A 24,813-nucleotide genomic window follows, 5' to 3' on the forward strand; every position below is an offset into this window, starting at 1 on the left:
GCTGTGGACACCCACCACTTCCGAGGATATTTGGTGGCAAGTGGGGTGGCCACTGCCCTAGCAAAAAACGTGGAAAACTTGGGAACTGACCACGGTTGCCTTGGGGGACTCCTGACAGCCTTGGAGATGGTGGCTCTCCATCCCCAGGCGGCTCCGCCCCTCTGATTCTCTCAGCCCAGGCCTGCTCACTGCCTGCCTCCTCCGCATCTGCGACAGCCTCTGGGTGTCTCCCTGAGTGGTGACTCCTGCCCTGTCTGCTCACCTGCACTTTGGCCACCGCCTCCCCCTGGCCTCTGGGCCAGGAGCCTGGAGTGTATGCATGGATGTGGGGGAGGTTGGTGGTGAGGTCTCACACTGAGAAAAGGCAGCCAGGAGGAGAAGCAGTTTTGGAGGAAAGATGCCAAGATCCGTCTGTACTGAACTGTGCCGCTGTGCCTGAGGTGCCTCTGGCGTGAGCAGTTGGAGCTGTGGGTCTGAAGCACACAACGTGCTCCTTCCCCAAAATGGGGCCTCCTGCTGGTTCCAACCTCAGTGAGCAGCTTGTGATCCAGACACAAAGCCAGACACTAAGCAGGCATTTTTTTTTTTTTTTGGTCTTTTGTCTTTTGTCCTTTTAGGGCCACACCAGCGGCATATGGAGGTTCCCAGGCTAGGGGTCTAATGGCAGCTGTAGCCGCCAGCCTAGGCCAGAGCCACAGCAACACCAGATCCAAGCTGTGTCTGCGACCTACACCACAGCTCACGGCAACGCCGGATCCTTAACCCGCTGAGCAAGGCCAGGGATCGAACCCGCAACCTCATGGTTCCTAGTTGGATTTGTTTCCGCTGCTCCACAGTGGGAACTCCCTGAGCAGGCATCTTTGACACGTGCTTCTCCTCCACCTCCTGATCTCAAATCCATCCCCCAATTCTCCCAACTCTCCTTTTCCGGATGCTCCCTAATCCCTTCTCCATCTCTCTAGTCCAGGCATCACCTCTCACCTGGGTTAGGGCCATAGCTTTTCTGTCCTTGCTTCCCCCAATCCAATCTCCAAAAATGCAGCCAGCTAGCTGTTCAAAACACCAATCTCATCTTGTCACCCCTCTCCCCTTTAAAACCTGCCCCTAAAAAAAAAAAAAAAAAATTCCAGTTGTGGCTCAGCAGTAACGAACCTGACTAGTATCCATGAGGATGAGGGTTCAATCCCTGGCCTTGCTCAATGGGTTAAGGATCCTGAGTTGCTGTGGCTGTGGGGTAGGCCAGCAGCTGTAGCTCCAATTCGACCCCTAGCCTGGGAACTTACATTTGCCACAGGTGAGGCCCTAAAAAGCAAAAAAACAAAAACAAAAAGAAAAAAACAACCAAGGAGTTCCCGTCGTGGCGCAGTGGTTAACGAATCCGACTAGGAACCATGAGGTTGCGGGTTCGGTCCCTGCCCTTGCTCAGTGGGTTAACGATCCGGCTTTGCGTGAGCTGTGGTGTAGGTTGCAGACGCGGCTCGGATCCTGCGTTGCTTGTGGCTCTGGCGTAGGCCGGTGGCTACAGCTCCAATTCAACCCCTAGCCTGGGAACCTCCACATGCCACGGGAGCGGCCCAAGAAATAGCAACAACAACAACAAAAAAGACAAAAGACAAAAAAAAAAAACAACCAAAAAAACCCACCTGTCCCTGCTAGCCTGAAGACCAGCATCCTGTCACAGCCTTGGGGCCCATTGTGACTTCGTTGCCTTGGCCGAGCCCAGAGGTGCACTTACATGTGAGGGAGGGCAGAGGAAGAGGGGCCCGCAAAGGAAAGCCAGAGGTGCAGCAGGGAGCAGGAGGAAAAGCAGATGACCCAGAAGCCAGTATTGCCCATGTTTTGAAATACACACCCTGGTCAGCATGACCAAATGCTGCTGAGGTGTCAGGAAATGTGAGAACAGAGCAGATTTAATGACCTGGGAGACCGGAGTCAGGACAGTGCTGGAGGAGGCGGGGGGCTTTCAAGGTGCTGAGAAGGAGCAGGAGGTGGGAACATTGGCTATGTGAGTGGGACAGGCTGACAGACACTGAATTTCCTCACATTAATGACAAGGATTTCCCCAAGAGCAGCATGACTGCTGAATGGAATAGAAAACGGTTCCAAGAGCAGGTGTTTGATCCAGAAAGGGGGTGAGCTGTGGAAGGCAGCACAACCACCTGTTTCCTCAATTTTCCATTAAGATCCATTTGCTCCTGAAATACTCACAGTTTGACAATAATCAAGGGAGGAAAAGCGAGCATTCCATATGGGCATTTGTCTTTCTCTTTCTGACTTACTTCAGCTAGTATGAGAATCTCTAGTTGCATCCATGTTGCTGCAAATGGCATTATTTTGTTCTTGTTATGGCAGAGTAATATTCCATTGCATATTTGTACCACATCTTCTTAATCCATTCATCTGTCGATGGACATGGAGACCAAGAGGTGGGGGGAGTGGAATGGACTGGGAATTTGGGGTGAGTAGATGCAAAGTATTACATTTAGAACAGATAAGCAATGAGGTCCTGCTGTATAACACAGGGAACTATAACCAATCACTTGTGATAGAACATGATGGAAGATAATATGAGAAAAAGAATGTATATATATATGTATGACTGGGTCACTTTACAGTAGAAATTGACAGAACATTGTAAATTAACTATACTTTAATAAAAAACATTTTTTAAAAAGAAAGAAAAACTAACATTCCAGACCATTTGTTCATGAACTGGATTCTTCCCCCCCCTTTTCAGAACCCCCCATTGGCCTGTGGAAGTTCCTGGGCTAGGGACTGAATTCAAGTCGGAGCTGCTATCTACGCCACAGCTGCAGCTACTTGGACTCCTTAACCCACTGCCCTCGGCAGAGACACCAATAATCCCGTTTTACCACAGCAGCAACTCCATGAACCAGATTTTTTTTTTTTTTGCCTTTTTGTCTTTTTAGGGCCGCACCCTCATATGGAGTTTCCCAGGCTAGGGGTTGAATAGGAGCTGTAGCTGCCAGCCTACACCAGAGCCACAGCAACGCAGGATCTGAGCCGTGTCTGCAACCTACACCACAGCTCACGGCAATGCCGGATCCTTAACCCACTGAGCAAGGCCAGGGATTGAACCCGCAACTTCATGGTTCCTAGTTGGGTTTGTTTCCACTGAGCCATGACGAGAACCCCTGAACTGGATTTTTTGAGGGGATCTGGTTAATGACCACAACAGGGTTCCTCATCAGCCTAGTTTAGAAATTCCTGCCTCTTCTCATCAACATATTTGTATATTCAACCAACATATAAGCCCCATGGAGGTGGCACAGTTCTGTGTATTTGGAATATGGCCAAGGACACTCCAGCCCAGCATGCAGTCAGCACAACTGCACACCAGCACAGCATAGACGTATATTGCACACCCAGATACACCCTCTCTGTATCTGTGCTCAAGGCAGATGCTCTCACCAGCAGTCTGGGTGACCAGGGGGTCACCTGTCACCTCCCTCTGGGGAATGGAGCAATCCCTCCCCTAGTCCTCTCGACTGTCTTTCTTGGAGAGCCTGAAATCCAGGCTGGATTTCAATCTAAGTTGCCTGGCACAGAGCAGGCAGGGCCCTGAGATATTTTCGCATCTGAGCCCCGCTTGCCAGAGGAGGAGCCCAAATCTTCATTAGCGCCTGTGGGTCCAAGGCAGCTGCGGCTAACTTGAGGATGCCTTGTCCTTGTTTGGGGGATAAGTGCCCTGTATAATGATTAATTCTGGTGGCCCAGGCACTGGTCACTCATTGACTGGTGAGGCCAAAGTCTGTGGCCAAAAGAGCTGAGGCTGCTTTGGGCTTTTCTCAGAAATCGCCTCTTCCCCCGCAGCCCCCTTCCTTATGTGGCTCCAGCCCCATGCCCTTCATGCTGGCATCAGGGACCGGGCCTGAGTGGGAGGCTGTGGACTTCCAGCAGGTGGTTCCAGGCTCTGGCTTCTGGGTTCCAGACCTGAAGCTCAATGATCTGGCTTCAGACTTCATGGCCTGGCCACCATGCTCTGGGCCTGAAGCTTGTGTCCAGCTTCTGGGGTCCTCCAGAAGTGGGGGGTCTTGGAGTTCCTGCTGTGGCACACGGGATTGGCAGTGCCTTTGGAGTGCTGGGACGCAGGTTCGATCTTCAGCCCAGCACAGTGTGTTAAGGATCTGGCGTTGCTGCAGCTTTGGCTTAAGTTGAAACTGCGGCTCAGATCACAACTGTGGCTCGGATCTGATCCCTGGCCCAGGAATTCCATATGCTTAGGGACTGCCAAAAAGAAAAAGAAAAAAAAAAAAGAAAAAAAGAAGAGGGGTCTGGTTCTCGCCTCCAGGTGGGCTCTTGGATTTGAGCTCCCATCTTGGGCTCCAGTTTTAGGCATCAGGATACCAAGCTTGGGGCTCTGGTTCTCAGCTCCAGGCTCCTGGTTCTGAGCCCTAATCTCCAGTTTCAGACTCCAGACACCAGACTGGGCTTCTGGCTCTTGGCTCCAAGTTCTGGGACTGGGCTTCAGGCCCCAGATCTAGGCTTTGTGCTCCAGACTCCAAACTCTAGGTTTGGAGTCTGTGTTCTGGGTTCCTTTGGCACCTCGGCAACCAGGCAGAAAGACAGTGGCCTCCATGGCTAGTGGGTTTATCCCTGCCTACCCATCTTAGCCTGTACTCCATCCTGGCAGCCGGCACCCTGGGCCGGCCTGGAGGTGGGATGCTAGTTCAATGGCACTTCTCTTTGGCTCTCTGCCTCTGCTCTATCCCCCAGGCCAGTTCTCTGGAGATAAGAGCTGAGATGGTTACAGAGCACCCCTCACTCAGACCCTGCAGGAGTTATAGGACACATACACATATTCATGTTCCCAGCTCTTCTTGGACCCCATGGTGGACATGAGTGGCGCCCCCTGCAGCTGTGCAGTGATCTGGGTCTGTGCTCAGCTCTGGCTGCATTTGATTCAACAGAACCCACCATGTGTGTTTCTCCCCATTGGGGCCTTCCTTTCCCTGTGAAAGCTGAATTCCAGCTTCTAATCCCCCAGAAGTCCAAAGTTACCTGACCACCCAGCCAAGTCCCCTCCTGGGTGCACCTTGCGCTCCCCCTTGGGGGGTGGTGGCTGCCCCCAGAGCTCCCACCCACAGCTGCGTCAGCACATGCAGCCTGGTTCCAGGTGCACAGCTGGCACCTCTACCTGCCCCCACCCTGGCCCAGAGCCGAGGTCACTGTGTACCCTGGGCTAGCCCTGTGCCCATCCTGTACTATCTGCTTCCCCAGCCCCAAGGCTGTCAAGATGGGGGTGGGGACAAGAGACAGGTGGCTTGATTCTCTCTTGGAGCCTCAAGGGCTTGGGCCCAGAGGTGTCCAGAATAGTCAGCAAAAGTGCCTTCTCTACTTCCTTCACACCTGGCACCAGGTACACAAGCCAACTCCCTGCTGGGCTTCCCCCCAGTGGGATGAGAGGAAGCAGGTCTGCTACCTTTCCTGACTGTCCAGGAGTCCAGTTCTGTGCAGTGGCTTTGAAACATGGTCCTGGGGATTGACCAGCTGACTGGGGCCTGGCCTGGCTGGGATGGTGAGGGCCCAGGGCTGCTTCAGGGGACATGTTGGGGATGGGCTCTTGAGGGAACGGTGGCAGAGGGACACACCCAGCCAGCCAACATGAACTGAGAGGGCAGTGGGCTGAAGCCCCCAAAGGAAGAGTTGGGTTCCACTTCTGGATAAAATGATGGCAGGCCAACAGTGACAAAGAAGTGGACTTGGGGGAGTTCCCGTGGTGGCTCAGTGGTTAACAAACCCTGCTAGCATCCATGAGGATGCAGGTTTGATCCCTGGTCTCGCTCAGTGGGTTAAGGATCTGGCATTGCCATAAGCTGTGGTGTAGGTCACAGATGCAGCTCGGATCTGGTGTTGCTGGGGCTGTGGTATAGGCCAGCAGCTGCAGCTCTGATTGGACCCCTAGCCTGGGACCCTCCATTTGCCATGGGTGTGGCCCTAAAAAGACCAAAAAAAAAGGGAGGGGGACTTGGGAAGTTCTTTGTGATATTGTAATTATTTTTAATTGCACTTTCTTTTTTTTGCCGCACTTGTGGCATAGAAGTTCCCAGGCCAGGCCAGGGATGAAAACTGAGTCACTGCAGTGACAATGCTGGATCCTTAATCTGCTTCACCACAAAGAGAACTCCTTATTGCACCCTTTAAAAAAAAAATTAGGATTCTTGCTGTAGCACAGTGAGTTAAGAATCTGATTGCAGGGAATTCCTGTTGTGGTTCAGCAGGTTAAGAACCCAACTAGTATCCATGAGGATTCGGGTTCGATCCCTGGCCTCGCTCAGTGCATTAAGGATCCAGCGTTGCTGCGAGTGGTAATGTAGGTTGCAGATGCAGTCAGATCCCACATTGCTGTGGCTGTGGTATAGCCCTAAAAAGAAAAAAAAAAAATCCAACTGCAGCAGCTTGGATGGCCATGGAGGCATGGGTTTGATACCTGGCCCAGTGCAGTGGGTTAAAGGATCCAGCTGTGGCATAGGTCACAGCTGCAGCTTGGATTCAATTCTTGGCCCAGGAACTTCCAAATGCCATGGGTGCAGCCGTAAAAAAAATATAATAAAAAAATTTAAAAATTAAAGCAAAGGCAAAAGTTTCTTTGGACCACTGCCCGCAGTCCTAGTTCCCTTCCCATCTCCCTGCCAATTTGGTATGTATCCTTCTAGAACATTCTCTCTCATTTTTGTACACTTGTAAGTGCCTGTGTGTTTGTGGTTTATATAAAGGTACCATGCCATATTCATTGCTGTGCTATCTTTTACCAAACAATAACAGGTCTTGAAGAACTTTCCACGGCAGGACTTACTGCACCCAATTCTTTGTCTGCTGTGTGGTATTGCACCTGCTGTTACCCCACACCCCACCCCTTTCTACTTTTGCCAGTTTTTCAGGTCACAGACAACCCTACTGGGGGGGGGGTCTCCTCGTGCCTGGATGTGAGTGATTCTCTGGTGGCACAGTTTTTAATTTTTAGCAGAAACTCCCAAACTTCCCCACTGCAGAGTAACCCTACCAATGTGCCCTCCTCTGAGCGGGCCTTGGCTCCCCAGTAGGGGATTCTACAGCATCCAGGCCCTTCCCAGTGTGTATCTCTGGGTCAGACAGTCTAGGCGCTGGTAAGGGGATGGTGATGCCCAGTGACAATTCCCTGCATGACCCTGGACAAGTCACTTCCCCTCCTGCAGCTCTGGTTTCATCCTCACCAGCTGTTTTGTCGTGAGGATAAAACAAGATAAAGGATGGAGCAGGCCTAACTCAGGGACCTTGGTAGATGTGAATTCCTCCTCCTGCAGGGGGTGACCTCTACAGAGGCTCTTCCACCTGGCCCACAACCCCCCTCTTCTTTTTTTGTCTTTTGTCTATTTAGCGCCGCACCCATGGCATATGGAGGTTCCCAGGCTAGGGGTCCAATCAGAGCTGTAGCCGCTGGCCTACGCCGCAGCCACAGCAGTGCCAGATCTGAGCTGCATCTGCGAACTGCATTACAGCTCATGGCAATACCAGATCCTTAACCCACTGAGCGAGGCCAGGGATTGAACCTGAGTCCTCATGGATACTAGTTGGGTTCTTTAACCACTGAGACATGGCGGGCACTCCCTGTGATTCCCCTTTCTCATGAAACAATCTTGTTTGTCCCTAGGAGTAATAGGCATCATTGCTGGGATTGAAGGAGGTAGTTTGTGGAAGGGTGGGCTTAGCCTGCAGGATATTCCAACTTAGGGAAGACACCTCATCTCTCATATGGTGTCCCCACCTCTCTATCGTAGGGCACACAGAAGAATGTCACAAGGTAGATGCGCCGGGGCGGGAAGTATGAGTGAAGTTCTGCAGCTGATCAGGGAAGGGATGTGGCCTAGCCTCCCTGCCTGCGTCTCTGGCCACAGACTGTAACCCTGCTGTGATGCAGCCCCCTGTCCAGGACCCCTACTGCCCTGCTGCCCTGCATGCTTCCCTGGAACTATCTGAGGCTATAGCATCCTTTGACACCCTGCTAGGCCAGGCATATACAGCAGTGACTAAGATGAACAAGGTCCCTGCCATTAGGGCATACACATCATTTTGTCAGCAAACAACTATAAATAAGCAAACAAGGTCATTACAGAGTGGGCTGTGTGTTGTAAGGGAAGAAAACCAGATAAAATGGTAGAGAACAAGGTTGGGGAGCACTTTTATACAGGCTGTCTTGGTCTGGTTGACTAGTACTATGTTCTGCTGCTATAACAGAAGTACCAGCAACAAAGGGGCTTGTAAACAAGAAAAAACTTTATTTCTCAGAGTTCTAGAGGTCAGAAGTCCAAGATCAGGGTGCCAACGTGGTCAGGTTCTGGTGAGGACCCTCTTACAGGTTTTAGACAGCAACTTTTTTCTCACGTTCTCTCCCCCAAATTTCAACGATGAGGACCCAGTTATAAGATAGGGGGTGGACGAGGGACAGCAAGTGCAGAGCTGGCCTGGGGAAGAGAGCCTGACCTGTTGAGGGTGGTCAAGTGGGCCCCTCACTCCCCAGGTTCCTTCTCAAGGCTCCTGCATTTCCTGGTTTCCTCTGTCACAGCATTCTGGGCACTTAGTGGCTTAGTCTGGCTTCTAAACCACTAAGTCTGGCTTCTCTGCCTGCAGGTTGGGGCCCTCAGTCTGGGGTCTTCTCTGCTCCCCCTTCCCACAGGGGCTCCAGGCTTCCCTGGCTGCCTCCTGGGTACAGAGAAGATTACGCAGCCAAAGCAGGCAAGGGGCAGAACTTCCCCCTGCCCCCCGCCACGAAGACCAGCGCTCTCCTCAAGGCCTTTGATGCATCCATAGGAGCCCAGCACCATGTCTACAGAGTCACACTCAGCCCCCAGCAGAAGCAGAGCACCGTGACCAGACACTGCACTCGGATCCAGAGATCAAGGAACAGCACAGTGACACCAACGGAGGCCTAGCTCTCCAGAAGGATCTACCCCTCCCCTGCCTTCCTCCCTCCCTCCCCCGCTTCCTCTTTCCCTCCCTCCTTCTCTTGGGCTGTTTCTGTCTCTGTCTCTCTCACACTCACACCCATGACTCTGTGCAGTCAGGAAGAGAGGTTCTGACAACAGGAAGCCAGGGGGCACATCCTGAGGTCCCCAAGAACTTCCTTGCACTGACCTTGGTGACAAAGGCAGTGCAGTTTGGGGGGTAGGGGTGGCGCACAAGGAACATGCCCCATGGCAGAATAATAATAATTATCATTATAACAATATACATTCAGGACAAATCTTGCTGTCCCAAGCCCACTGCCAAATCCTTAATTCCAGTTGTGTCTCTGTGGGTAGAGGGAGGGGCTGCCTGCCTGCACCCCCAGGCCTTGCTCATTCCAGCTCCTCTAGGAGGGACTGGCCCCTCCTCCTGCTCCCAGCTGAAAGCTGACACACGGTGGGGAGGCTGGCACTGCCAACGCCATCCCTCCGTGTTGGGCACACCTGCACTGAGAACTAGGCCCACCTCCCTGCTGTGGCGTGGCGGCGGGGGATGGGTGAGCAAGCCTGTAAGGGATCATGTGGTGGCCGCCGTGGAGTGTCACTCCTCTGAGTCCCCTCTCCACCCTCTCCCAGCTCCTCCTGCGGGCCCGCCCGTGGCAGGAAGGGGCCAGGGATATTCATGGCACAGACAGGGCATGCAGAGCGGGCCCGTGGCATGCTTGGCCCGCCAGGTGCCATGCAGCTGGCTTGGACTGCTGGGCAGCTGTCAGAGGGCTGAGTGGGCAGTGGAGTCTGAGGGGGCCCCCTTAGGCTGGGCCGCTGATTCAGTCTGTGCTGGGGCCTCCTGGGAGTTATTTCCTTGGACAGGCAGCTGCAGAAATTCTGGAAGCACCAGGTCCTCTTTGCGCAGAAGGCCCCTCTGATCATGGGCTCCGCTGCTCTGCACCCGGTTCAACAGCTCCACCAGGCCTGGGGATGGCCACAGAGTCATGGAGGGAGACCCACCTATGCCAGTACACCACAGTTCCACCACCCTTACTACGGCCACAGCCTCCATGAGCCCAGCCCCCCTTCCACCTTCTACCCCAGCCTTTCTGGTCCCTTAACCTCAGTGGATCCTGGTCCAGCCCCAGGGACATCCAGGCCCCTGACTCAGCACAGGCTTCTCTGATGCCACCCACCCTCGATGGTCCCCAACTCTTCGGGTCCCTAGCCCCCCCGTTATCCCCAACATACCTTCAATGTCACAGGTCTGCCGCTTCCCAGTGATACTACTGGATGTCTGGGCCAGTGAGTTCAGGGACTGTGAAGGGGGGTGGGTGGCTTTGTCCTGGATCCTGGGGGGGCCACCCTAAGAGAATGTGGGATCAGAGCCATAACCAGGAGGAGAGTTACGGTGGCCAAAAGAGGGCACCCCGCCCCTTGCTCACCTGGCTGCGGCAGGGGGGTAGGTCGCCAGCTTCAGGGATCTTCACACCTGCAACAGAGAGCGACACTGTTTTTGTTTGCCTTTGGAAAAGACCCTCCTCCCCCTTCCTCTTGGGCCTGAGCTGCCCTGGGGGACCAAGCCCCAAGGCCAGAGTCCCCTACCTGGGAGAGTGTCCAACACCAGTCTTTGGGCCGCCACGGAGCTCACCAGCTTCCCTAGATCCAGCGGCTGCTTCTCACCTGGCTGCAAGGACCGGTCAGCCCGCCCCTGCCCCTGCCCCTGCCCCTGCCCCTGCCCCACGGCCCTGCGGCTCACCAGGCGCAGCGCCACCTGTTGCGGGCTGAGGCCATGCTTCGCCAGGATGGGCTGCAGCGCGTCCTGCAGCCGCTTGGTGGGCTTGGCGGAGATCCGCACCACGCGCTCCAGCGCCGCCAACTCCAGCCTGCACGGGACGCTAAGCGCTGCGGGAGGGCAGAGAGCCCGCCCCACATCTCCCGCAACCCACCTGGGACCAGCCCAAGAGAGGACAGAGCCTGAACTGGGGAGGCGGGAAGGCTGGGGCCTTAGCACAGCGGGCGGGGTTAGCACAAATGGCAGGAAACAAGGGAAAACCGAAGCCTGAAATGGGACGCAAACCAGGGTCGGGACCCCGGACTCCGCTGGGGGAAAGACCCTTACTCGAAGGTGATCCTGTTCTCCAGTCGCACTTCCTGGTCCGCCAGCACGGTGCAGTCCTGATCCAAGACCAGGGCCTTCTGCGGACGACAGGCAGGGTGAGGGTCTCATAATCTCTTCTCCTCTCCCCTCCCCCTTCCCCGGGTCTGAGGGAACTCTCATTGTCACTTCCTCCCAAGGCCGCCATTGAGGCTCCCTAAGGGTCAGAGGGAAGGGCTGATGGACGGGTGAGTTGTAGAGATGCAGACAGAGTAAGAAACCAGGCTGGGGAGTTTCCGCTGTGGCTCAGTGGTTAACGAATCCGACTAGGAACCATGAGGTTGCGGGTTTGATCCCTGGCCTTGCTCAGTGGGTTAAGGATCTGGCGTTGCTGTGAGCTGTGGTGTAGGTTGCACACTCGGCTCAGATCCCGAGTTGCTGTGGCTTTGGTGTAGGCCGGCAGCTACACTCCTATTCGACCCCCTAGCCTGGGAACCTCCATATGCCGTGGGAGCAGCCCTAGAAATGGCAAAAAAGACAAAAAAAATAAAAAAGAAAAGAAACCAGGCTGGGTCAGAGCCTAGCTTGGCCAAGTCCAAGGAGAAAGGTGGTAAGGATGCTGGAGAGACTTGGAAAAGGAACAGTTATGGGAAACATTGGGAGGGGGCATGAAATGGTAATGGGGCTGCTTGGCTAGGGGGCAGATTTAAGTCCTGGATCATGTGGCCACCTCTTCCTGAGCCAGATGAGCACCTGCCTCCTAGAGGGCTGCCCCTTGTCCCTCAGGTGTGTGAAATCCAACCAGACCAGCTGCATGCATTTCCTCCCTCACCACCCACCTCTAGTCAGCCACCCTGGCCTTGTCCCCCTTTTTTTTTTCCCCCTTGCTTTTTAGGACTGCACCCAGGGCATATGGAAGCTCCTAAGCTAGGGGTCTAATTGGAGCTGCAGCTGCCAGCCTACGCCACAGCCACAGCAACATGGGATACAAACCACATCTGCGACCTATGCCACAGCTTGCGGCAACACTGGATCCTTAACCCACTGAGCGAGGCCAGAGATGGAATCTGCATCCTCATGGATGCTAGTTGGATGTGTGACCTGTTGAGCCACAACAGGAATTCCCGCCTTGTCGCTTTTTTTGACACTTGTCCACTTCTCTCCATTCCCACCTCCTAAGGAGACTTCTCGTGGCCTCCCTGCAAAAAGGGCTCTTCCCTCCAAGACACCTGTGAGGCCAGAGGATTTGAATCTCCGGCACAGTGCCTAGCACACAGTAGGTACATAAAAGGAGTTGTGATTACCACCTCTGGAGGCCCTGCTGCGCGTACCAGCCCAGGGCAGGGAGGCAGCCTCTCCCAGGCAGTAGGCCTGTGCTGTGCTGCAGGGACAGGTGGAGTGTGGGTGGTACAGTTATATTTAGCAGACATGAAAACCCATCTGGGTTGCGGAGGCTGCCTGGGCGGCCCAAGAGAGTGGGCAGTTTCTCCCACTGCTGCCCTCACACTCCATGCTCCAGACCCCTGAACGTGCCCTGCATTTCTTACCCACCTCTGCCTGGAATGCCCCCCACCCTAGCCCTGCCAAGCAAACTCCTCATCCTCATCAACTGCTGCCTCTTCCATGAAACCTCCTGGGACCAAGCAGAAATGCTTCCCTTGCCCCAGAAACTCTCTGGAGGTTCAATTCCTCCTCCCTGATCACATCCTGCTTGGCCCACCTCCAGCCTTTGGACCTGGAGGACAGAGCTCAGCCTGGATCCCTTTGCCCACCCACCCGACAGGGACTTAGGACTGTTTACTGGGTAAATGAAGCACTGAAAGATCTTCCTGGGAGCATCCTTCCTTTACAGCCCCGCTTACTAGATGCTTTGGTTTAAGGGACTTTTCCCCTAGACCCCTCTTTAAAGCTATGCTAGTTTGTACCTAAAGGAGTTTTTCACAGGTTGGGTGCAATTCGGTGTTCAAGGTGGTACAGGAAGTGAGGGCGCCCCCAAATGGCCATTTCTTTCTTTCTTTTTTTGCTTTTCAAGGCCGCACTTGTGGCATAGGGAGGTTTCCCAGGCTAAGGGTACAATTGGAACTGTAGCCGACTGCCTACACGACAGCCACAGCAATGCCACATCTGAGCCACGTCTGCGACCTACACTACAGCTCACGGCAACACCAGATCCTTAACCCACTGAGCAAGGCCAGGGATCAAACCCGCAAGCTCATGGTTGCTAGTCGGATTCGTTTCCGCGCTGCGCCACGACGGGAACTCCCAAACGGCCACTTCAGGGATGGTAATCCTGAACTGGGAGCTGGGGGTGGGGTGGGTACAGGACCAACGCCAGCAGTGGTTTTCTCCCACTCTGCCTCCCAGAGAACATCACATTGAGGATGACAGATAAAGCTGGAAACCCACGTGGGAATAGTGTGGGGATAGGATTTTCGTGGGATGAGAGCGGATATTTGAGTTGGAGTGAAAAATTGGTGTTGGGTTGATTTGGAGTTGGGCATGGGGGAGGTTGTGGCGGGGGCTGGAGTTAGGAAGGGGGTGAGGATTGGGGATGTGGTTGGAATTAAGAATAAAATTGGGTTGGGTGTCTTGGCTAAGCCAAGACAGGAATGGGGGTGGAGTCAGGATTAGGAAGGGAGTCAGAGTAGGAGACCAGGCTAGGTTCATACCTGCTCATTGCCCACCAGGTAGACCTTGATGTCAGGTAGAGAGAGGCCTCGTTTCTCACAGATGCCTGCCAGCATGTCACGGATAGTGAGGCCAGGTCGGGCTAGGGCCAAGGAGGCTGTGCCATCAGGCAGGTACACGCAGCAGTACTTCCCTGGCCGGCTTTCACTCTCACCTTCTGAGCTCCCAAGGCTCTTCCTGTGGCTCTGATTCACAGAAGGTGTCAAAGGAGGTGATGTGTTCACATGCAAGGACACACAGACAGGCACACAGACAGGTAAGCTCATGGGGGAACACACAGGCACACACATGCCCAAGGGCACACCTGTAGGCAGGCAAGATGTGTCCTTCTGTACGAATAGATGTATGCTCACCCAAGCATAGGGGCACCCAGAGATAGGTCCACCTGCTGACTGCTGCACACGTGCTGTATACACCTGGGCACCCACACATGCACACACATTGGCTCCAGAGGATGTACACTCATGAAATGCACAGGGCCCAATGTGGTGAGGACAGGAAGAAAGTAAGGAGGCTGAGGGGCTGGCTAGTGGATCAAGTGGGGAGATGAAGTAGGGCCAGTGACTGGGAAGGATGGCAGCCACACAAATGGGCCTGAGCAGTGGTCCCAGGCCACACCTCCCATGGCAGTCAACTCACTTCAGACTTGCTGCTGACAAAGGCAAGGAAGCCGAGGTCCAAGCTGGCGGAGGAGTTGAGAGATCCCTGAGACTCTCTGCGCAAGGCTGAATTTGCCGCTCCACCTTGTTCTAGGGGAGGGGGAGAATGAGCAAGACAGCCCCCCTACCCCCACTCATCAGCTGAGGCCTCTCCCCAGCCCAGCCAACCCTGCTGGAGTTCAGGGATCTGAAGTGGTTTGGGTTCCTGGAAGTTTCTCTACTGAGGGGGCTTCCCAAACTTCTGGCTCTAGCGTGGGAACTGAATCACCGAGGGAACCTGGGGGGGTCACAGGGACCTGCATTTCTTTTTCTCTCTTTTTTTTTTTGGAAGCATAGGCAGAAGTTCCCGGGCCAGGGATCGAACCCATAGCCACAGCAGTGACCCGAGCCACCAGGGAGCTCTGTGGGACCTGCATTACGATTTTCACAGACTTGAAGACTGCGGGACCAGTAAGAGGAAGGTGTTCTCAAAGCTGGTCCAGACGCCGCTCCCACTCATCTCAGTGGCCCGCTCCTGCCCTCACCCTTGCGGAAGGACTTGCGGAGAGGGCGGCCCCCAGGGCCCTCAGCCTGCGGCTGCTGCCCCAACTCCTCCACACCCAGCGGCAGCGACTTCCCAGGCTTCAGCTTAGGTTTCTGCAAGATAGAAGGAAGGCATTGGCAAAAGGCCGGACCCTAGCCCTCAGGCCGACCGTGGACACACCCCCACAGATCTACACCTGGCTGCCAGCCCCCACACCTCCCAGTCCGCACCTTCCTTGTGGCTTCAGGGCTGCCGAGGCGCGAGGATCCAGGTTCCCGCAGGGGGCGACCCTCGGCCTCCGCTAGGAGGCACTCGCGGTACATCGGGGATTTGACGAAGCGCGCATAGCTGTCGAACTTCATCAAGTTGAAGATCTGCGGAGCCAGCGCCGGAGGGGTGAGCCGGAGGGGGCTCTCTGAACGCCGCCACAGTCCCAGACCTGGCTGGCCTTCGGTCTTGGCGGGGTAGGCAACCTACGAGCGAGGCCCTACCCCCTCCAAGATCCAGACCCTGCCCCAGGTCCTCCTTCACCGCAGCCATCTGTATACCCTTTGATCCGCTCCCTGCCCCTACATTAGCTAAATCCTAGCGTCTGATTTACGCTTTTCGCTACCCGATCCCACCCTCCCTGCCGTTCAGACCCCGCCTCTGGATCCGGCCCCGCCTCTGCTCTTGGGCGCTCCCTTCCAATGCCACGCCCCCTCATCCCAGGCCATGGCCCCGAGACCGCTCACCTGAAGCTGCTGTTCCCGGAACATGTCCGGTCGGGGCTCCGCCAGCACCTCCTCGCCGAGCCAGGCCTGCCGGTCGATGTTCACCGGGCTCAGCGCCTGGCTGGACAGGAACTCCTGGTAGATGTTGCGGGCCTCCTGAGCTAACTGGGGCAGGAGGGACAGGCGATCAGGGACATGGCTCAGACCCTAGTCCCACCTTGATGCCTCAGTTCCTCCTTCTCCCCACCTGCTGGGTGTCGCTGGCTGGGATCTGCTGGAAGCGCTCGCAGGCCTTCCAGAAAGTCACGTTCTCGGCACTGAACTCCTTCTTCAGGAACTCCTGGGGGTGGGGAGAAGGAGGAGGCAGCCAGGGGATGTGGTCAAAGAGATTAGTATAGAGACAGGGCCAAGAAGCCAAGCCAGACAGATAGGGCCAGACAAACAGATGGGATCGGATCCGGAGGCACAGAGAGAAAACAAGAGGCAGAAAGAAGGAAACTTTCCAGCTGGGAGAAGAGCAAGAGAGTGCCAAAGAAAGGCTGGATAAGGCAGATGACAGAGGAGTCCCACTCTGGCCAGTCGGGAGCTCCCCCCACCCTTCCACCCGTGGTGGCCACTGCCATCCACCCTCCCTATCCCACCCCAGGGCTTACAGTGAAGTAAGCCAGGCCCAGCGGGTCCTGCAGCAGCCGCTCGAAGGACAGGCCCCAGCTGGCCACAGGCTGCTCCTCGGTGGGGTAGGGGCTGCTGGGGCCACTGGGGAGGCTGTGGATGCTGAGGGAGCTGCCTCGGCCCTCGCCCTGGCCCTGGGGCCCTGCCGTGCTGCTTAGCTCTGCAGGGGGGTGGACAAGTGCAGGTGAGCCTTGCGGGCTTTCCCAGCCCCTGGCCCCACCTCATCTGCAGGTACTTTCCCTGGAAAGACAGCAAGTGGCAGGGGTATCCCCACCCTGTTTCCACATATACCCCCCCAGTCCCCACCCTCACCCCCAGCCAGGCTTCTTCCACATACTCTGTCACTTACCTCCATCAGAGACAGCCAAAACCTACAAGAGACCCGAGATGGAAAGTCAGGGTAGAGCCCAGAATGGCTTCTCAAGGGACATTTCTAGGCCTGGCCTGCAGGACTGGAGCTGTGTTCTCCTCGCCTGGAGGGCCAGGCTGGCATTCTCAGCCGGGTCACTGCTGGCTCAAGGTTTTGCTCAGACTGCTCCAGGCTCCCCTTCCATCATGTGCCAACTTTTGTGTGCTGGGACTTATTGCCAGGTCTCCTCCAGGCACCCCTGGTTGACCCCCAGCATCCACCTTGTGAGCCTGGGTACAAAGCATGGTGGGGAGAAGCACAAACTTTTAATCTTGTCCCTGCCACTTCCTAGCTGTGACTCTGGGAAAATTAGTTGTCTGTAAATAAGGGATGATGATAATAGTATCTTACTTCCTGGGCCTGCTGGGAGGATCACATCAGTTTACTATATTTCCAGCCTCTAGAACACTGGCCAGCATGTGGCAAGTGCCATAGCAATGTTTGCCTCTGTCTTTGAGGAAGAAGGGCTGTCTCTGATGATTTCCTTATGGCAACTGCTTCCTCTTGGGAACACCCCACCTTGGGCAGGGCACAGGGTGCTTTTTTATAGGAGAGAGCAGTGGTTCTCAAATTTTAGTGAGCATTAGAATGTCGGGGGTAGAGGAGAACCTCCAAGGGATTCAGGTTCAGGAGCTCCAGGATGGAGCCTGAGACTCTCCATATCCATCAAGCTCCCAGGCCATGCCGATGCCACCCACTGGTTCTGGCCCACACTGTGAGCAGCTGTAGAAGCCAATCCCATCCTCCCCCACCACCCCATGTACAACTCCGGTTTCTCTGGGAATCCCAACCATTAGTGAAACAGAAAAACCCTCCTTTCAAAATGACTCTCACAGTGGTTTCCCTTGGCCTTCCTACCTTCCTATCAGCATCTCCAGCTTCCTCGTCATCTACACACGCAAGGTGGCCCCTACCCCTCCCTGACTTGTTCTGGGCCCTTCCTTTCTCCCTCCCACATCTCCGCAGCTTCAAACGCACATAGCCAACTTCCTGCTGACATCTCCGCCCAAGCGGCCCACAAGCCCTCCCAACTCAGCCAGTCCCAAATGGAAGCTACCTCTGCCACCACCAGAGCAGGACACGGAACCAGCTTCCCTGCATCCAGTTTTCCTTCCATCACCTGGGCTCCCAACACCAGGGCTTGACTCACCCCTTCCTCCCTCTCTCCCACCGCCTACACTTTCGCTCACAGGAGCTTCCACCACCTGTGCCTTCGTTCCATCCCCACTGGAAACAGGTCTGCAAACATCTCCTCCCTAGAAAGCCTCTCCCCCCTCCCTCCAGGCTGGAATCTCCTTCTTTGTTCCTCAGTCCCAACTGGGAGCCCCTGGGTCACCCATCTGTGGGCCAGAGCTGGCCAGCAAGTAGGTAGGGCATTATTAATATCAGAATTTTTTTTTAAACATTTCAGGGGTTTCCCACATTTAAGAGTCTGGAGTTTTACATGAAACCCCAGCTTTCTGCCCCAGCTGCCCTGAGCTTCTTCCCAGCATGGCAACCTTGGCTGGCACTAAGAAGCAACTGCTTTGCCTAGAAGGGGTTTGTGCTCTCCTCAGGTCTCAGGGGGCGGAGGGGGCCCTGTTGGATGTATTTATGTTACTTATGGAGGCAGGTCCTGCCCCAGGTTGTCTGAGTTCAAATTTGTGCTGTGTGACCTTGGACAAGGTACTTCACCTCTCTGTGCCTCACTTTCTCCCTCTGTATGGATGGGGCAAATAATGGACCTGACTTCAAAGGGTTGCTGTGATTAAACAAGTTATATATATGTAGAGAGAGAACTCAGAACACTAACTGGCATGGGGGAAATATTAAAGGAGCATTACTATTATTGTTGCACTAGTGGTGTCTAACCCTGCTCCAGCTTTTGGCTTTGCCAAGCCCTGCTGTTGAGGGAGGAGCACAGCTATCCAACTGTCAGACCCAGACCCGGATTCAAATCCTAGCCCTGCCCTTTTCTAGTTTTACAATCTTGGGCCCCTCCCTGAGCCTGTCTCCAGACTGGAGTGTGGGGATAATGCTGAGGAGGAGGGAAAGTTTGTGGGGAGCTGGGCTGGGCATGGAACCGCCCCACGCACCCTTCGGGGCCACCCCAGCCTCACCCTGCTGCCTCAGCACTTGCCCACCTGACACCTTCATCCGAGGCTTCTCCTTGGGGCTGCAGGACAGGGTCCCAATTCCTGGGGTGTGCAAGGGGGACAAGTTGAAGCCCTAGCTGCTTTCTCTTCTTGGCAGCTGCCTTCATGCCAGCACCTGCCTGCACCAGGTTCTTCTCCCCAGGCTGCTCTGTGACTGTACCCAGCCTCAGTGCCAGAGTCACTGTCCCCAGGCTGCTCTGTGACTGTACCAGCCTCCACCTAGGTCTCTGGGACCCATCCTGACCCCCCCCCAGCCCTCCATGGTGGCCACCTGGCCCCCCCTCTTCCCGCACCCACCCATCTCTCTCCGGCCCCCTTCCAACCCAGGGTTCAGCCACTCCCTTGCTCAGAGCTCTCCACCATGCCCCTCCTCCACTCTGCAGGCTTACAGTCCTATTTTGTTTTATTCTTTTTGTACCTTTTTTTTTTTTTTGGCTTTTTAGGGCCACACCTGCAGCTTATGGAAGTGCCCAGGCTAGGAGTCGAATTGGAGCTATAGCTGCCAGTTTACACCACAGCCACTGCAAAGCAGGATCTGAGCCACGTCTGTGAGCTCTACCACAACTCATGGCAATGCCGGATCCTTAACCCACTGAGCGAGGCCAGGGATCAAACCTGCATCCTCATGGATACTAGTCAGGTTCGTATCTGCTGTGCCACAATGTGTCTGCTGTGCCACAATGGATTGTGTCTTTAGGTGGGGCCAGGTCCCAGGTCCTCTCCTGGCCCCGCTCCTCGCTCTGGGAAGTAGAGCAGTTGCTGGGTTACAGCTGAAGCTCTGCCTGGGCCTGACTAATGAAACCCTTCAACCTCCCCCATTGCCTCCTCCTCACCTCCACCCTACACTTCATCAAACTTCTATTTTCCACACACCCCTTCACACTCCCGCTTCCTGCTTTGCTGTTTCCTCTGCTTGTTATCAGCTCCTGATCCCCCTGCTCCAGTCTCAGCCCGTTGACATCAGTCACCCCCAAACACCAGTCACCTGAATCCCACTGCCCACTCTGCCACTGCGCACCCATGTCTGGGCCTCTCCCCTGTCAGCCTGCTGGCTTCTGGAGGGAACCAGCCTGAACCCCCTCCTCACAAAACACTGTCTTTGCTCGGGTGCTCCCAAGCAGCCAAGAGGGCCCGAGCAACCCTTCTCCACCCCCAGCAGGAGGCCCTGGCCCTCGTCAAGGATGCTCTGTCTCTGAACCATCTCAGTGGCCTGCAGTTCTTCCTGGCCCCTCTTGCCCCACTAGATATTAACCCATGTAGTTGGGGCTGAGGCAGGATGGTGATCCAGAAGTGGCGGGGGGTGAGGAATGAGACCAATTCCAGATCCAACATTCTGGGGCAAGTAACTTCCCTTCTCTGGACCAGTTTTCCCCTGGGTAGCACGGGGGCTCAGCCTACCCAACCTCCTGGGGCTGCCGGGAAGAGGGAGCGAGGCCCCATTTGTGGCAGCAGCAGGTGTGCAGCTGTGAGAGCAGTGAGATGCTGCTGGCAGGGCTTGGATCTGCCCAGGCTCCCAGGTCTGGGGAAGTTGTGCTGAGTGGGGCTGGCCTTGCCCCACCCTGGCCTGCCTGAAGAGAAGTGGTGAGTGAATGGGAGAAAAGGGGAAGAAAGGATGAGGAAGGGTGTGGTGCCAATGGCACTCCCGACCCAGGTCTGGCCTCAGTTTGCCATACTTTTTTCTTTGGAAATGGGCCCTGGGGGAGCCGCGGGTAGGTGAAATACTACGCTGAGGGTGGCCTGACATTTGCTGAGCCCTGACTCTGTGACAGGTGTTCTCTGATGGCGACAGCACACATCCATCTTCTCCCTCCATCCTCACATCCCGACTTTGTCTGGCAGGTATTATTACTCCCATTTTACAGGTGAGCAACCTAGGCCCAAAGAACTCACACAGCTGGGAAGTGGCTGAGCTGAAATTAGTTCCTGACTCTGGAACCCGAGTCTCTGGTCTACTGAGCTGCCTCTCTGGATGGACAGGAGACATACCAGGGAGAAGGGAGGCCCAGGGCCTCACCCCTTGCAGCACAGATGGGAGAAACAGACTGGCGGGAAAGGGTCCAGGGTCTCCGGGTGAGTTCCGCCCTCTGAAGGGGTCCGACTGCGAAGGGAGGGCTGATTTTCTGAGCATCTTCTAGGCAGGGCCCTCTCTACCATCATCTCATTTCATCCTGGCTTGGGGATACTGGGGCCCCAAGATACTTTCTGGGTAAGCCTGCAGAAAACCCTGGCTGCCTCATTCTTCAGCTCGAGGCAGGCCTGTGCAGCCCCAGGCTGGACTCCAGGAATGTAGGCTGAGGTACAGTGGGCTCTGCCCACGGAGAATGATTAACTGCCCCTCTCCAGGCTTCAGCCTCTCCAGCCCTTGAGCTGTGTCCCTGTTCACACACCCTGTTTTCCTGCATGCATTCCTTTCCCCACGCTGTTCCCTCCTCTGGCTGGCACATCTTTTTAGGACATCGTCAATGCCAACCATGCAGGAAGTGAGTGGTGAAGTTAGTTCTCCCTCCCAGGTCTGCCTCCAGCTTTCTCTATCCCTGACCCCACCCTCCACTCTCACCCAAACCTGGATTTGATTCTGCTCTTCGTGCCTGTGCCTTTGCTGTTCTCCAACAGACCCAGAGCTGTTTGAGGGCCAGGGCTAGGGTGATGGGCCTGGGTCTTGATGCCCCGGATAGGGCCAGCACTGAGCGAGCCCTGAGGAGGGGTTGCTGAATGAATGAGTGAGTGACCAAGTGAAGGGGCGAGATTGGGGCTGTATGGAGGCATGTCTGGGAGGGGCTGAGAGCCATCTCTAAGTGACAGGTTTCATTGCAGCTGCCTGACTAGCTGAGTGGCAGAAAGATGAGGCTGACACATGAAGCTGCCTTGGCAGGGAACGATGGTGGTGGCGGGTGCGGGTGCCGGCAGGGGGAGGTGGGGGAGGACAGAGCCAGGCAGTTCTGGGGGGTGGAGGGGCCCTGGTACGGAGTCAGATTGGTCCGTTCAAACGTGAGTCCCTCTACTTGCCAGCTGCCCTCAGCATGTCATGTACTCCATTGATCTTCCGTCAAGAGGCAGCTCATGGAAGGAGACTGACAGCTGGCCCACAGATGCTGATGCCTGTTGTCCCTCCCTGTCTCAGCTGAGCATGGTCTCAGAAAGCTGCCCAATGGCCAGCAAGTGGCCAAGCAGTAACCCTTGGGATTCCAAGAGGCAGCACAGAGAGTTTAGAATGAGCCTGGGAAGAGCAAAGATAAAGCTGCGTGTGAAAGTCTCGGAAAGGGGCCAGGGCATCCGTGGGCTTGCCAGGGCTGGGGGCAGAGCTTGGGTGCCCTCCCTCCTCTGAATGACCTTCGAGCATAGTAGCTATGTGTTGACATGGGACGGGCAAGGGCTGGATCTGTCTCTGGCCCCCTCAGCTGCCCTGCTGTTCTGGGCACTGCTTGGAAGCATCTACCCAGCTGCCCTCTGGGGTGGGTGTGGGAGTGGGCATGTTCCCCCTTGGCCTGGATGCCCGGGGAGGAGTGAGCCAAGTGTCATGCCTCCAGAGTGGGAATGCGAGGCCCACCGGTGCTTGAACTTTCAAAGTTAGGTTGATGGTATAGATAGTGGTAGGGGGGAGGGATTGGGCCAGCTTGGAGGGGTTCATCTCTCTCCTACCCAATAAAGAGATGCTGGAGGAAGGGGTGTAGAGATAGGTCTTGGGAATTAGGAGGAGGAGCAGGGTTTGAGGTGGTGGCTCAGCTTCATGGTGAAGCAGAGTGTCCTTGAAGAGGGGCTGAGAATGAAGTGGGGGGCATTGGGGCTGACAGTTATAGAACCCCCACAATGGATCAGGGGCCTCATATTCATCATTCAGCTTAATCATCTAAACAAGCCTTTGAAATCCATTCCAAACTTCTCATTTTTATAGAGGAAGAATCTGAGGGTCAGAGAGGACCCTCTAGCCAGGGACAACTGAGCTGAGATTGGAAACCACATCTCTCTGGACCCACTGGCTTTGTCCCACAGTACTAGGCTGGGGCTGGGTAAGAAACTAGGACACTGTCTGGACTTCCCAGAGTTTTTAGGAGGGACTGGGGTTCTGCCAAGTGGGCTGTTGTCCTAGGGATAGAAGAGAAGCCCCGGCACAGCCTGTCTCATCTGCTGAATGAATAAAGAAGCTGAACTCTAAGAGCAGCTCTAACCCAGATGCCAAACAGCCAGGGAGAGGTTTGGGGGAGGGGGCAGCAGCCAGGGGCATCCCAGTACCCAGCTCCCCCTACCCTTCCTAGTGGTCCAGGAATAGAACAGACAGAAGCTCTATCAACTTGGCCTGACCCTGCAGACCCATCCCCGGCTGCCCAAGGGCTCCTAGTTCTGGCAGGAAGCCTTGGGAACAGGTCTAGGGGGAGGGCAGTGACCCAGCAAGGGCTGCACCTTACCTGACCTTGAGCATCAGGACATGGGGGGCGATATTGCTGAGGCCGAGTGAGGTATGGGAGCTCAGGCCAGTACAGGGGGTGTCAAGGGGCAAAGGCCATGCCCAGTCTCCCTGCTACCCCAGGTGATGCCAAAGTAGCAAGGAAGAGAGCAGTGGGGACTGGGCCAGAAGCCTCTCCTCTAGTCTCATCCCCAGGGCGGCCCCAGGTCCCCAGCAGAGCCATCTGGAAGGTCCTGTGGTGAGGGCGCCAGGTCCCACCACCTGCTGCTATCTGTCCCCAACTTCTCCCGCCCGCTGGCAGCACACAGGCTGTTGCCCAGCCCTACCGGGTGTGCCTCTCGGGCTCCACCCTGGGTGTACCCACCTCCTCCCCGTGGGCCTGGCCTAGAGCCCACACTCACCATGCGTCCGTTGGGGACGCCCAGGTGCTTGGGCTTCCCCGGCATGCCGCTGCTCTTCACGGGTCCCTGCCACGGGAGGCGCCCACCATGGGGACTTCGGGCAGCGCCGGTCAGAGCTTTCACGGTGATGGGCAGGCGGCGGAGAGAGCCCAGCTCCGCTCCTGCGGGCCCTCACATCCTGAAACACCAGCTCACTACCTCTTTTCTCTGCCACAGGAAGCGTCTCTATAGAAACCGAACCACAGAAAGAAGCAAGGTCTAAGAGAGCGAATGCTTCTTCCTACATTCACACACACACACACACACACACACACACACGCACACACACATTCACGCGCCCGCGCGCACATGCTGCCAACACACCCTTGGCAGTGCTCTACTCAGGCACCAACACAGAGCAGGGGCCTCTGTGTGCCCAGTGAGGAGCCCAGCCTGGTCCGGCCCAGACCGGGGAGCTCCATAGGCATGTCTGGGCACAGAAGTGCCCGTTCACACACCTGGGCAACTTTGTACACCCTGCTGGGGCTTCTGTGGACATGGGAACTTGTGCACCAGGACCTGAATGTCCACTCGTCTACATTACTCAGCACACACCTATCCCACACCTGCTGTGTGCTGAGCATGCACACACTCAGTGCCCCTCCCCCTGGCAGCTGGGTGCATTACTACCTCTGTCCTGAGACACCTTTGGGCTCTCCCTCCCAGGTCTATGCCCAGGTGTACAGACAAATGGATACATCTCATGCATGGTCACATACACACAAGATCCCTCAGGTGTGCAGGTTCTCCCTTGTCAGGTATACCTGGGCCTTCAGTCATGTGTGTGCCCAGTCCCTCGGACAGATGCATGTGACAGGCACACCTGCACAAGGCTCATATGAACCCAGTGACCTTTGCAACCAGGTGTGCACGTGCTTGCCCAGCTGGGCAGGGAATGGACCAGGTGCATCTGTGCCCAAAGATGTGTGTGTGCATTCATAGTCATTCATAAAAGTCCCAATTTTGTGAAGTACTGTTGACTGAAGAGGGGTAGTCTGCCTCCTCAGCCCTGGCCCAGTCCCAGTCCCTTTAGCCAGGGTCCTTATTGGTCTCTTTCTTTTTTGCCCCCCCCCCCTTTTAGGGCCACACCCATGGCATATGGAGGTTCCCAGGCTATGGGTGGAGTTGGAGCTACAGCTTCTGG

The 24,813-nt window shown here is 55.6% G+C and overlaps 1 protein-coding gene across 1 annotated transcript; it reads right to left on the reverse strand.

Annotated features, from left to right (window-relative positions):
* Positions 1–8,252: 8,252 nt before the first annotated feature.
* Positions 8,253–23,840, reverse strand: RGS14 (regulator of G protein signaling 14). Its single transcript, XM_047777999.1, has 15 exons — positions 23,631–23,840; positions 16,633–16,654; positions 16,265–16,443; positions 15,859–15,951; positions 15,633–15,776; positions 15,129–15,272; positions 14,900–15,011; positions 14,356–14,465; positions 13,698–13,901; positions 11,053–11,129; positions 10,690–10,816; positions 10,536–10,617; positions 10,376–10,422; positions 10,182–10,296; positions 8,253–9,914 (listed from the first exon to the last, which is right to left on the reverse strand). The coding sequence occupies exons 1-15, from the start codon at positions 23,673–23,675 to the stop codon at positions 9,712–9,714; spliced, it is 1,704 nt and encodes a 567-aa protein (XP_047633955.1). The 5' UTR covers positions 23,676–23,840; the 3' UTR covers positions 8,253–9,711.
* Positions 23,841–24,813: the final 973 nt, after the last annotated feature.

The sequence above is a fragment of the Phacochoerus africanus genome, chromosome 4, assembly GCF_016906955.1.
Source record: "Phacochoerus africanus isolate WHEZ1 chromosome 4, ROS_Pafr_v1, whole genome shotgun sequence".
NCBI lineage: Eukaryota > Metazoa > Chordata > Mammalia > Artiodactyla > Suidae > Phacochoerus > Phacochoerus africanus.